Source organism: Odontesthes bonariensis, chromosome 12 (assembly GCF_027942865.1).
Source record: "Odontesthes bonariensis isolate fOdoBon6 chromosome 12, fOdoBon6.hap1, whole genome shotgun sequence".
Lineage (NCBI taxonomy): Eukaryota > Metazoa > Chordata > Actinopteri > Atheriniformes > Atherinopsidae > Odontesthes > Odontesthes bonariensis.
Genome location: NC_134517.1, coordinates 28,558,671 through 28,572,966, shown reverse-complemented (window position 1 = coordinate 28,572,966; position 14,296 = coordinate 28,558,671). Strand labels below are relative to the sequence as shown.

The following is a 14,296-nucleotide window of genomic DNA, read 5'->3' as shown; positions in this document are numbered from 1 at the left end:
CATGCTGACGCTTCAGAAAAATCCAGCGGATCAACAGAAATATCAAGGTAGCTGGTCGGGGAATCATAAATACCTGTTTCCATCGAATCTGTCCGAGAGCTGCAGCCACCCCCAGAGCCTCAAACATAACTCTGTTCAGTAAAAAGTGTTTGTTAACACACTGAAAATACAGCAGAGATGTGTTTCATACAAAAAAGCAAAGGAAAAACCTTTTTTGGAAATGTTTGGCTTTATTTTTTTTTCTTACCGTAAGGAGCAAAACTGTACATATGGCTGGGCACAGAGAAAAACCAACAAAGGCAACCATGACTTCTTGGCATAAAGTGTGAAAATGTCCACAGAACACGGATACCTTTGGGACAAGGGGATGAAGTCCTTCTGCGTTTACAACAATTGTTCCATGTCAGTGCGGAAGCTTCTAAAACAGAAACCTAGAAATGAAACCGTTGCTCCTGAGGAGCAGAATTAACACCCAATCACAAGCACTTTGTCACCAAAAGCATTAAAACATTCCTTGAGAACGCTTTAAGGAAACAATGAAATGATAGTATGAACAACATTGAACACACTGGTCACAAACTGTGTTCGGTGCCAGCCAGAACATTTGAGACGATTCCACTTGGAATGATTTAATAATCAGGAATGACGAGAGAGAAAAAAGCTTCAGCAACCTCCACTGATGGCGTGAAAACGCACAGAAAAAAGGACAAATCGATCTCATGCTCGTGTCTTTTTGGGCAACAAATGTAAACAATACTTCAATTTGGTGACCAAAGGGTTCAAATTTATTCAGCTGGAATGCAAACTTACAAACGCATTCCCTTTAACGGTTTCGCTATCCCTGAGAACCTTATTCATAATGAAAGAAACCACCAAAAAGGCTGTGAATAATAAAACACAAGTGCATCCACGGATAAGAGTTCAAATATTAATGGAGGCCAAGGCGTGAGAGTTGAAAAGACTAAATAAAAAGAAATTAAAAAGTAATGAGGACGGCCTAAAAACTGATGACGCACTGATGGGAGATCGCAGGCTGAGCTGAAGTAGGTAGACGTTAACTGAGAACAAGTGTCCAGTGTGCTGCACTTTCAGGCCCAAAACAAAACCTTTAAATGCCCTTTGGTTGAGATGGAGGTCTGACGTTTTACAGCTGTGTGTGAATGCAGCGGGAGCCGTGGGGCGTTGGGAGGAACCTACTGATTAGTTTAGAGGAGGTTTAAGTAACAACAGCAGCTCCCGTGCGCATGTAAATGCACCCCCCCCCCCCTTAAATGTTGTTAAAACATGAATGAAAATGAAAAATGTCACCCTGGTTGTAGATGAAAAGCAATGCGTGCTAACGTTTGGCATCTTCTGCTTTTACTTGTTCAGATTATCAGAGAGCTGCAAAGGCGCCGGGCCTCTGATTCCCTTCCATCTTTATATCTATGCAATTCCAGATAGTTTATTTTCTTTAAGGCCACAGTTTTGAGCAAACTAAAATCCAACCCATACAGAACAGTGACAAAATGACCCATTTCTCATTGCTGCGTTGCGTAGCACGTCACATTCTACTTTGAGAGAGTTTTTATAGATTAAATGGAATATTCTGAATGGTTCTGCATCAAAAAAAAAAATGGATTCAACAGGTCGACAATCAGCATGGGTGTCCCGTAAAGACGGGGAAAGGTGGATGGACATTTTAAGCTCAGGATGCCCGCCCACCAGGGTCAGTCACACAGACCCCCACAGGGCTAAGCAGGGGTCACATTTATTTTATTGCATAGATACAATAGAGGGTGCGGGTTTTTCACATATTCAGTCACAGTGATTGGGCAAACAAAGAGGAGAGAAAAGAAAGAGAAAGTGATTGTTTCTGCCCATCAGAACGTCTCAAGTCTCAAGTGGTTGGCCGGACTGCGACTACTCCGTCAGTATCATTAGGAACAGGATTGCTGTTGAGTAAAAAAAAATAGCCTTTCTGAGGTCATCGAGTCTCCCACATCAGTGCTGATTGGGCCCCTGCCAGGCTTCAGGGGTCACAGTGCATCCCCCCCCCCCCCTGCCCTCAGAGCTCCTCCTTCTTCTTGACCACCTTTTCCTGGTCACGTCCTCTCAGGCTGCGCATGAATCCTATGAATCCGGCCTCCTGCGAATAAAAAAAAAAGGCACTTTTTAGAAACGTTTCTAATCCACAAACGCTGTCATTTAACATTAACTCAAGCTGAATTGACAGCACAAAGAAGGAGAGTGTAAATATTGTAGCCAAGGTCGAGCTCATTCCACTCATTCCGTCTCTTTGAAAAATGCCAAAGAGACGTTTGTGTTATTCTCTGCTGCCAAATATCTTAATGTTCCCCCACACTGGAAAAAAATGCCCCTCCAAAAATAAGTAAAAAAAAAACAACAAATACAAGACGTTTTTGCTTGAAATAAGCAAAAAATCTGCCAATGGAACTAGTGAAAATCGGCTTGTCAAGATTTCTTGAAATAAGATGTGATATTTGGGACTTTTGAGATAAAAGTGATGAATGAAAAAAAGAAAAAGCTTGTTTCTTGTGAAATGTGACTCAAAACAAGATGTTTTCAAGACATTTTCACTTAACAAGATATTCAAGATGTATTGTATTAAAACAAGTCCCTATATCTGGCTGAAATGGTACTTGTTAGGCAGTTGTGTCTTATATTAAGTGTAATGATATATTTGACTAGAAATGAGACAAATATACTTGGTAAGATTTAGATTTTTTTCAGTGCATGAAGCTGGGCTGAGCTGTGTGCAACACCCAGGAACTTCAATAATGTTTTGGTGCAGCTCTGTCCACAGCAGAAACAGCAGACGTGTCAAAAAGACTCCGAACAGACGGCGACATCACAGGAGTTTCACTGGATTACATTCCAGTCAATGATAAAGAAAGTATCACCATTTGAGTAACTTTTATTTCATTGTCTGCATTCACAAATTTCTTTTTGTTCAAAGCCTTTTACTGTGAAAAGAAACTCATAAATATCATGAAACCTGCTCAGACCGATGTTGCTGCTCCAACTTCACTGCACGACTTGCTCTTTTTGGCCCAAACTGAAACCAGTTTCCCCAAATGCAACAAAGCATTCAAGACCTGATCTAAAACAGCTGCAATGTGAGCGCAAACCTGCGTTAGACAGACGGTTTACAATTACAGCCGCCTCGTCCTTGACGTGCTTTAAACAAGACGCTTTAACCCTCATCCCGTCTCCTCATTGCTTCATCCAGACGCAACTCTGTCTCACACCAACAATCAGCTGTCAAGTCAACATGTTAAAAACTGTGGACAAATTAAAGTTTCAATCAGAATGAAAATTTCTAGGGGGCGCCACTGAGTTATTTTGCTCCGCCCACACACGTTAAACTTTACATACGTACGAGGTCGTCAGGGTGGATGTGTGTGCCAAGTTTCATGACCTTGCAATGATGATAAAGCTTTCAAACCACAAACACCATCACAACATTTTCCGCGCCTGGCCACGCCCACACTGTTCAGAGTCTGGAGAAGTTTCTCAAGAATTATTTTCCCCCCATGTCTTAAGAGTAACCTGGCCTAGTTTGTAGCTGTTACCATTAAATCTGTAGGAGGAGTTTGATCAAATGCGAGGTGTGGAAAAAAAAAAAAAAGATGTTTCCAACCACCAGCAGGTGGCGCTATAGGTGGATGTAACTATGATTATATGTGTGCGTTCAGGCCTGGTCCAGCATTTGCCGTATGAAGTTTGGGACAGATTAAATAATGTATGTGGGAGTTATAAGTGACTTCATTTTTTGTGGCGAGTGATGGCGAGTCATCAAACTTTGAGGTGTCGCCACGGCCACACCCTTTAAGTTTAGAAAAAGTGTCTCCATGATTTTTTCCCCCATGTCTTAAGAGTAACCTGGCCAAGTTTGAAGTCTGCAGCATTAAATCTGTAGGACAAGTTCAATCATATGCAAGGCGTGGAATCGGGCACAAATGGCACCAAAACGCACCTTCCATCCAAAATGGCCGCCTTCCTTTGGACGTGGGACCATGGCGGCAGATACTTTTTTGTGCGTCTGGGCGTGATGAATGAGTGTACCGAATTTCGTCGTCTCAAGCGAAACTAACCTCAATGCGGGGACCATTTTTAAGCATCGTAGGGGGCGCTACAGAGCCAATGAGCACTCTTTAATCTGTATTATAATGTCACGAGTCGCACAGAAGCTGTAAGTAAAGCAATGAAAGGGATGCTCCACCACTTACCCCACGATCTCCCCCGTATTTTTCCACAAACTTGCCATAGTTGTAGTAGTTGAATGTGGGGTAGCCCTCCACCCCTTCCTGCTTACAGAGCTCGTGATTCTGTCCTTTAGTGCAGTCCACAGCCGCGTACACAATCTGAAAAAGATCATTTACCATTTATTCATTCATTTATCCATCAGCAGGACACATAAACTCAATAAGTTCATTACAAAAACCCAAAGTGGAACCATTACTTATAAATGTAATTCACTAATAAACAGCGGCTGGCATTCACAGGAGAAATGTGATACTTGTTGTCTTTTTAAATATAATCTGTGCTCCCAATGATGAAGTCAAACACAGGCTCCAATTTCACTGCTTCGCCCAAAACCATCTGCAAAGCAAGCTCATTGGATATCTAATTGGACTTTTATTAAACTTCATTGGCAAAATGACACTTTATAAAAGAATTTAATGATCTAATTTGCTCCTGTTGTTGCTTGTTTTCAGAGAGTTTTCATTCATTTCTATTTGGGGGCTGATAACAGAATTATTTCAAGTGTCTCTTTAGCACTCTAGGACTTTTCAGATTAAATGAAATTGACCACAACAGTAGAAGGATGCTGGAGGATTGGTTTCTGCTTTGCTCATTTTATAGCGGGTGGAGAATGACTCGTAAATGCCGCCTCGCCAATACAAAGCTCACTCAGCGTGTCCTCTCGGACAGCTGAAATGCCACATCTCCCAGAGCGCTGCACGCTTCACATTGAACTCATCGCCATCAAACAATCGCTCCTTTTTGTTTGGAAACAGAATCCACGCACGGCGTTTTATGTGCAAATGAAAAGACCCAAACGTTGGGCACGCCAAGTGCAAAACAGAGGAGAAAATGGAGATAATGGGGTTAGACTATCTGGTTGGTCTGTGCATGAAGTGCCTGAAAACGTGGTGTCCGCGTTGCTTCATAAAGAGGACCAACTGTGCAGCGGTTACATTTTTGGAAACTGTCAACAGAATTTTAGCTGACACAACAATAAAAACTAATCTCGCAAGAGGAGTCCATCAAAAGATAACGTGCACGATGTGAAGTTTTTGGTGTATGCGACCGCCTCTGGGTTGGGCAGAGATAGCGGCGGCGACATGATGTAACCACGGGCTCCATCCAACTGCTCATCCCCGTGTAATCAATCAGAGTTGGAGTGAATTGACAGGAGAAAATGAAGTTGTAGAGTTGTTGTTCTTCAAAGGTCTGCAGCCAATTCCGTTATCGATTCGTACTCGAGTGACTGAGGACCTCGCTTCATGCCATTGATTGGATTGCAAAATTTTTTAGAGGAGCAGCATATTACCAGCTGGCCTGGTTTGGCTCTAATAGCATCGCACCGAAGAGCAGAATGATAAGCACACGTTTCATGATGCACTGCGGGTTCCTTCTCCCACAACTAAGCACTCATGATCATAGGTCTGGATTTGTAGAAGCTGGTAGTGGTTATGAAAGACTAAAAATATTGAAAAAGAGGTGGTGTGACATATTTCTTCCGGGAGGGTCTCCGTCGACCATAAATCAGCCTTTACTCTGCTGAGTATTGCTTGTACTGCATTGTCAGTAGGGATGCACCGATTTGCTTTTTTTCACCTCCGATTCTGTACAACAAACTCTGCGTGCTCTCTCGCATGAAATTTTTGTAAGTGCTTAATAAGGTTTGTTGTATTATAACCTGACGTTTTAGTAACATTCCCCTCGAAACATTCACTTTGCACTTTGTTGACTGAGGTAATGTGTAATAGCTCCAGATATCCTTTCGCTCGCTCCATTTTGAAAACTGTCGGCTTCCGCACGGCGTGGTGTTAGCATATGACGTCACTCAGCGCATAGAATAGAATTAGACTCAATAGATACCCGATCTAGAATTTTCTTCAATATGCTTCAATATTTCTTTTTCTTTTTTTTTTATTACTTTTTGGGGCTTTTTATGCCTTTATTAGATAGGACAGTGTAGATAGACAGGAAGCAGGGGGCAGAGAGAGGGGGAACAACACGCAGCACAGGGCCGTCCGATGCGGGACTCGAACCGGGGCCAGCTGCAGCGAGGACTATAGCCTCTGTACATGGGGCACCTGCTGTACCTACTATGCCACAGACCACCCCATGCTTCAATATTTCTTCAATATTGTATCGATACAAATATCGGATCGGTGCATTCCGAATTGTCAGCATGGACGCATGCGTCTCATGTTCATGAGAAAATGAGGATGGACTCCATGATGCCATCAGAGCCCCAAAGCTCCAGAGGGGAAGTGGATGGGTTTTCCAAAGCAGCATGATCAAGGCGAGTCAGTGAATTTCTGTTCATTAAATTGATTGCATAGCCAAGATTATATTAGACAAATCCTTAATAAAATGAATTCTCTGATGAAAGTGTGCTCTCATTACAGCATGAGCCAATGTGCACCTTTAATTATGCTACCGATTGGAATTTTTGGGGGAAGACAAACAGCTCGTTACGAACCCTGTACGCGGCTCCCACGCTGTTAAACAGCACAATATGGACTTTTAATTGTTTGCGTCTTCAAAGCCACAGCTAAGCTCATGTTTGTGTTTGGTAAATGAGGCAAGGGCAGCTAATAGACTGTGATCAACACCGGCTCGGTGTAATGCAGTGGGGCTTGGCTTCATTAACAGAGAGGGTTGCCAAGTAAACACACGCTCACTTTGCAGATTTACTCGACTCAAACAAAAAACTTCAAACCTACGCTGGCCGCTGGGGGGGGGGGGGTGGGGGGGGGAGACGACGACAAGCAGGAAGAGATCTAAAAAACCTGAGCATTTATACAGCTGACATGAGAGTTCCCGGCTTCGACAGCTTGTGAGAGTTTCATCACGGGGCTCGGATCATAGTGCTGATCCAAAGCCCACAGCTGAATGCTGCTGCAGTGCCAAAGAGCCTCGAGCTGCTGTGGGCCCCAGATACTTCAACTAAAAAAAACATTTCAGGACATTGTGAAAGTTTCTGAGTCAATATCTAATAGCAGGTTGGATTCTGAGTGCTTTGTGTTCCTTGGCTGCGTTATCAGCATAGTTTCATTGATTAAATTTATTTCTTCTCGTCATCCAACAACAACATGCGAACCCTAACTTTCGGTGATATTTTGCAAAGCATAAATTATTTGGTTAGTTTTAGTGTGTTCAGAAAGCATGCATCGGTGTATATACAGCGGTTACAGCTGACGTGCAACGCTCAGCATGTTGGGCAAACATCTCAGGTCCATCTGCCTAAGTTTGGTGTTACAGAGACATGGAAATGTAAGACAAAGCCGTGGAGGATTCATGGGTTTCACACCATCTGAAAATGATTTTAAAAGAATTCCAAACAAATGAGAGCAACATTCCCCGAGCACAATAAGCAATCACTGTCAAATGTCTGCACAAGGCTTTACAACACAAATACATGAATTCATTTTTTTTGTCATCTGAGATGATAAATTGCTGCTACAAGACGTCCCCATATTTCTTCAGTGGACGAGAGTGTGAGCTACAGAGTTAAGCAGGTCTGGAAATGAACCCTGCAGTCAAACAGCACTAACAGGGAAGAGGAGTAATGAGGGGGAGTAGAGATGATGGAGGACGAGCATGTCCTGCTCCGACTGCATGAACCTCCAATAACCTTCAACCCCCAAATGAACAGAGCAGCGTACGAGTCTGTGTGGGCTCCAGCAGAGTGATCACTCTCCTAATTTGTGTTTGGAGATGTTATGAGACGTGTGAATGCACGGCAGAAACCTATGTGTGCACAATAAAAAGCTGAAGAATGACACGTGAAGAAGATTTTACCAACTGTGTGCTGCACAAGTGAATCCAAGTGAATCCCAGTGAATCTAAGTGAATCCCAGTGAATCTAAATGAATCTAAGTGAATCCCAGTGAATCTAAATGAATCCCAGTGAATCTAAGTGAATCCCAGTGAATCTAAATGAATCCCAGTGAATCTAAGTGAATCTAAGTGAATCCCAGTGAATCTAAGTGAATCCCAGTGAATCTAAATGAATCCAAGTGAATCCCAGTGAATCTAAATGAATCTAAGTGAATCCCAGTGGATCCCAGTGAATCTAAATGAATCCAAGTGAATCCCAGTGAATCTAAGTGAATCACAGTGAATCTAAATGAATCCCAGTGAATCTAAATGAATCTAAGTGAATCCCAGTGAATCTAAGTGAATCCCAGTGAATCTAAATGAATCTAAGTGAATCCCAGTGAATCTAAGTGAATCCCAGTGAATCTAAATGAATCCAAGTGAATCCCAGTGAATCTAAATGAATCTAAGTGAATCCCAGTGAATCCCAGTGAATCTAAATGAATCCAAGTGAATCCCAGTGAATCAAAGTGAATCACAGTGAATCTAAATGAATCCCAGTGAATCTAAATGAATCTAAGTGAATCCCAGTGAATCTAAGTGAATCCCAGTGAATCTAAATGAATCTAAGTGAATCCCAGTGAATCTACATGAATCTAAGTGAATCCCAGTGAATCTAAATGAATCTGTGAATCCCAGTGAATCTAAATGAATCTAAGTGAATCCCAGTGAATCTAAATGAATCCCAGTGAATCTAAATGAATCCCAGTGAATCTAAATTAATTTAAGTGAATCCCAGTGAATCTAAATGAATCTCAGTGAATCTCAGTGAATCTAAATGAATCCCAGTGAATCTAAATGAATCTGTGAATCCCAGTGAATCTAAATGAATCTAAGTGAATCCCAGTGAATCTAAATGAATCCCAGTGAATCTAAATGAATCTTAGTGAATCTAAATGAATCTAAGTGAATCTAAATGAATCTAAGTGCATCTCAGTGAATCTGTGAAACGGCGAACTGACCTTGCGGTCCTCCTTAAAGAGCTCTGCTGCGGTGGTGAAGTGAGGGACGGCGTTTTTACAATGTGGACACCCTGGAAAACAAGCAGGTGGGACATTATTTACGGCACAAAGTTACACACTCACACAAAGATGTCTCGTTCTCGGGCTTTAGAACAGAACCTTTCCATCCTAACATCCAAACACTTATACATTCACAGATATAAAAAATACTTCCACACACCTCAAACATGTTCATACTTCTTCAGTTTGGAGTACCGAACTCGCTTGTTATGACGGGCTGTAAATTTCTTTATTGCTGTCATAAACAGCGACTTCCTGGAGCTGCTCATACAGTAAGTCACCATCTTCATACAATTTTTATAGGAGGCTTGTTGACTTTTAGAAGGTGGAGGCAAGATGATCGATTACACACCAAGCTCACGAGGAAGGATTGCACCTATATATCAGCGAGAGGGGAGGACTTTCTGATTCTAGCAGCAAATTACGAACACGGTGAGTTTCGACTCTGCATTTTCAATCAAACTGCTGTTATGACACCTTTTCCTCCGATTAATGTCAAGTAACTCGTTCTTCCTCTGTCGGTCATAACCGCCTTTTTGGAAATGTAAAAGGTGGAAGAAAGGCTAAACGCGGCTTGTAAAGATCAAAGAACAGTTTAGCTGTGGGGGGGGGGGGGGGGGGGGGGTGACGACGAGATTAAAGCTTTTATGTACAGAGTTAGAGTTCAATCACCAGCTAATCAGGCTCCAACAAACAGCCATTCTCAAACGAAATGTTTTTCATACAGTTTTCGAATATATTCCCAACTGCAAAAGGTATGCTGAGCAAACTGACAGCTTTTAATGGGGTTGGTTCATGAATGCATTTCACTTCAGGCTGAAGCTTAAGGAGGAGTTCGGTTTTGTGAGGCAGTTAACCAGAGCCGACATGCCTAAAAACTAGGGCTGGGCAACGATTCAAATTTTTTATCTAATTAATCACATGATTTCCCTGATTAATCACGATTAATCGCATTTGTACGCAAAATCCAAAAATGAATCCAAAAGTAGTGTATAGCTTTTAGCATTTGGTTTTATTTTAAATGTTCTGCCATATGAATTAATGTCCTATTCTCTAGCGTGTAGTGTTAAAATCCATGGTTAGAAATTGTGTGATAGCAACACATCAATAGTTTGGTGTAGATCATAACAGGAACTCTGATCTATGAGTTGAAAACTCAGTAATCCCTAATCATATTTATTCTCCAACCTTAATTATGTATTCTAAATGCATAACCCCAATAATTTGTGAGTGAGTACAGATACAGCTTTATCCTTTTACCATACCTCCAACAGTGATTGGGGATGAGTACAGATATAATCATAGCCAGTGAAGTTAGCCTAAAAATGCATTCATAGAGAAATAGAGAAAATAATGTACTGTACATTGTATGCTTAAGTACCCTAAACTAAAACCTCAGCAGTAAAAAGTAGGGCTGGGCAACGATTAAAAAGTTTAATCTAATTAATCACATGATTTCCCTGATTAATCACGATTAATCACATTTGTACGCAAAATCCAAAAATGAATTCAAAAGTAGCGTATAGCTTTTAGCATTTAGTTTTATTTTAAATGTGCTGCCATATGAATGAAAGTGCCATAACATGTGTTGTGCAAACACACTTTTAACATCAGCATCTTTCTGTAGTTTTTATGTAGAAGCCTCGCTCCACTGTCTGTTTCCTTGAATGACTTGCTGCTATCAGTTGTGTGTTTTCCCTTTAAGTGATATTTTAGACTGGAACTACTACGCTGAGAAGACAATTCAACTTGGCAGTGTTTACAGATGACTTTGGTTATAAAAATTTTTATCGGCGTTAAATAATTAACAAGTTAACTCGCCCAGCCCTACTAAAAACATGTGACTAACCGTTACAATGCAATAATCAAGCAGACGCTTTTATCCAAAACGACTGAGGAACAGTGGATAGAGGGAGTAACTTTTCATCTAAAGGATGGCCAGTGCCATGTGTAGAAAATTGTATGTGTGACTGTGTATAAAGAGGGTTCATTTCTACATGGTGGAGCTGAAACGTATGAAAATTCCTTGAAACTAAAGTCTGGAATGTGCACTTTAATCACATCTGAATTGTTTGAATTCCAGTTTTACACCGAGGAGCAGAGGGGGGAACTCAAAGACTCAAAGAAAGCAAAGATGTTGCATATAGACTTACAGATAACCACCTTCAGTTCGGTTCAATATCAGCTCCGCAATCAAAGGAACATCCACCTGTTCAGTCCTGCCTCGCTGAGAGGGCATTCAGCCCAGCTCAGAACATCATTTTCTGCTGAAAAAGCCTTTCGGCTAAAGCATTAAGTGGCCTTTAAACATTCAGAGGTTCTGTCGCAATCATGAAACGTTGGCAAAAGCACAGCAGTGACGAGAAGAATGTGATCGTGCAGGTTCCTGCTGCCGCTAACACATGAAGGTGGTTTAAGAGCAGCACTGAACGACAAGTACAGGATTATTTTAGCTTTCATATTTCACATTTCACATATTACAGCTGATGCACCTAAATAATGAATCCTGTCTGCTCCTTTTCCACCATTCTCATAATTTCTGCAGAGTTAAATGAGATTGAAAAACTGACAGATTAACACGAAGCAACGCCCAGGCAGATGTGCCGTAACTGCGTTCATTCCTCCAGATCTCCACTGCTCATTAAACTGTGGAAAAAGTAAAGCTGCAGGGTTACAGCTGAGCAGCTGCAGCCATGATTATAAAGTGTAAGTGTTGCATTTAAAAGAAATAAAAACACTAAATGAAGATTTTACAGAACTTAAGATGCACGGATTGTGATATTTTGGGCCGATACAGATAACCATCTCTTTAATAACAATGAAACAATATAAAGTGCTTAATAAATAATTAAAAAGCACAACGGTTGGTATTTTTTAGGGCTGGGTTAGAGTTATTATTTGTTAACTCGTTATTATTTAACGCCGCTAAATATTTTATCGTGCATTAACACAGTTTAAAAAAAAAAAATTTTAATGATTTTTTTTGGGGCTTTTGTGCCTTTAATGGATAGGAAAGTTCAGAGAGACATGAAGCAGGGGGCAGAGAGAGGGGGAACAACACAAAGTCTGTTGCTCACAGGCTTTTATTCTGTAAAAGTCTGTTGCTCACAGGCTTTTATTTTGTAAAAGTCTGTTGCTCACAGGCTTTTATTTTGTAAAAGTCTGTTGCTCACAGGCTTTTATTTTGTAAAAGTCTGTTGCTCACAGGCTTTTATTTTGTAAAAGTCTGTTGCTGTCTGCTGCGGAACAGGAAAAGAAAGTAATCGGCGGATCCACCAAACATGGAGAAGGGTACGGAACTTTTACTCGGCCATTTTCATTTTAAAGTTCTTCCAGACGGCGGAGTCGACAGAACCAAAGTCATCTGTAAACACTGCCAAGTTGAATTGTCTTCTCAGCGTAGTAGTTCCAGTCTAAAATATCACTTAAAGGCAAAACACACAACTGATAGCAGCAAGTCATTCAAGGAAACAGACAGTGGAGCGAGGCTTCTACATAAAAACTACAGAAAGATGCTGATGTTAAAAGTGTGTTTGCACAACAAATGTTATGGCACTTTCATTCATATGGCAGCACATTTAAAATAAAACTAAATGCTAAAGGCTATACACTACTTTTGAATTCATTTTTGGATTTTGCGTACAAATGCGATTAATCGTGATTAATCAGGGAAATCATGTGATTAATTAGATTAAACATTTTGAAACAAAATGTTATTGTGGAAATGAATAAATTAAGCTGCCACCTATTGGATGTTTCCTAAATCTGCAGCTGCAGGATAATCCTGTCAGTTTTTGGGGCTAAATTAAATCCAACACCAGACAACCGTTGTCCACTGCTATTGGTTTAACGAGCCGAGTATCGTCCACTTTGTTTGATGTTAGGCCAATACATCGGTGCATCCCTATAAATCACAGACTTTGTCTGCATGAAGCATCTCCAGCCGTGAAGTGTCAGAAATCTGCTGCATCATATGAAACGCTGGGCTGGAGCTTCTCTTTGTAGATGGCAGCACCAAAGGACCAGAGAGAGGAGGCACTTCATCCGGCTTTGAAGCCCTCATCAGAGACAAAGAGCTAAAAACAGTGAGTGCATCTGATCACTGGGAGCTGAAATCATTCCCAGGTTCCTCCAAACTCATTTTAAAGAGAAACATTACTCCTCTGTGTTGAAAAGTGGGACTTCAGTCAGCTGCATGTGCTCAGATGTTCAGATAAACGACTCGAATAAAAACGGGACTTTATTGGCAGTTCGCTTCCTAAGGACGGCTACTTCCTCGCAGCACATCTGTCGTCAAACATTCGATTTCTCAGGGTTTTAACACCGTTTTCTATTAGCCCCGATATATCAGTTCTTTAGTCTATTCTCAGTTATGAGTCATTCCCGAGTCTCCCTGAGGTTTAGGTGGGGTTTATATACGATGGCTGGCAGGAAGCTCTGAGTTACATCTACACATTGGTTCAATCCCAGGATATGATCACACCGCAGAGCAGAGCAGAGCGGCGAACACACGTGGTTACAACAACCTCTCACACATTTCATCTTTTTGATCAAACCAGCCAAGCATATGAAATCAAACTGCCAATTACATACGAGTCCTTCAGGAGTCGTTCCCAAATTTTGCATGAACCATTTTACTTTTATGCCGACGGATATTAAAGGGATAGTTTGCCTCTTTTGACATGAAGCTGTATGACATCCCATATTAGCAATATCATTTATGAACATTTTCTTACACCCTGCTGCGTCCTGTGAGCCGAGTTCCAGCCTCGTTTTAGCGTTGACGAAGGTAGTCCGGCTAGTTGGCCGGGGTTTAAAAAATAAAGCGTTTTGCTTCTCAAAACAATATGCGTTCAAAAGAGTAATACATTTGCATCACAAAATCGTTCTCCAGGAAAAAGTCAGACCTCACAATCGCTTGGCCCTATTTTCTCTCCCTTCGTATCACTGCCTGCTGCCGCCTGCCGACAGCTGCGCCTGTTACGGTGTTTGCTGCTCGGAAGCAGGGGACTGCTCGGTCTGCACAGCAGGCAGTGATACGAAGGGAGAGAAAATAGGGCCAAGCGATTGTGAGGTCTGACTTTTTCTGGATGGACGATTTTGTGATGCAAATGTATTACTCTTTTGAACGCATATTGTTTTGAGAAGCAAAA

The 14,296-nt window shown here is 41.4% G+C and overlaps 1 protein-coding gene across 2 annotated transcripts in view; it reads right to left on the bottom strand.

Annotated features, from left to right (window-relative positions):
• Nucleotides 1–210: 210 nt before the first annotated feature.
• pdia5 (protein disulfide isomerase family A, member 5) overlaps nucleotides 211–14,296 on the bottom strand; it is a 67,978-nt gene continuing 53,892 nt past the window's right edge. For both annotated transcript variants that reach the window (XM_075479981.1, XM_075479982.1), the window contains 3 exons: nucleotides 9,084–9,154; nucleotides 4,233–4,367; nucleotides 211–2,128 (listed from right to left, as the gene is read on the bottom strand). In XM_075479981.1, coding sequence (XP_075336096.1) covers nucleotides 2,048–2,128; nucleotides 4,233–4,367; nucleotides 9,084–9,154 — 287 coding nt within the window. In that variant the 3' untranslated portion in view covers nucleotides 211–2,047. The remainder of the gene's footprint in view (nucleotides 2,129–4,232; nucleotides 4,368–9,083; nucleotides 9,155–14,296) is intronic.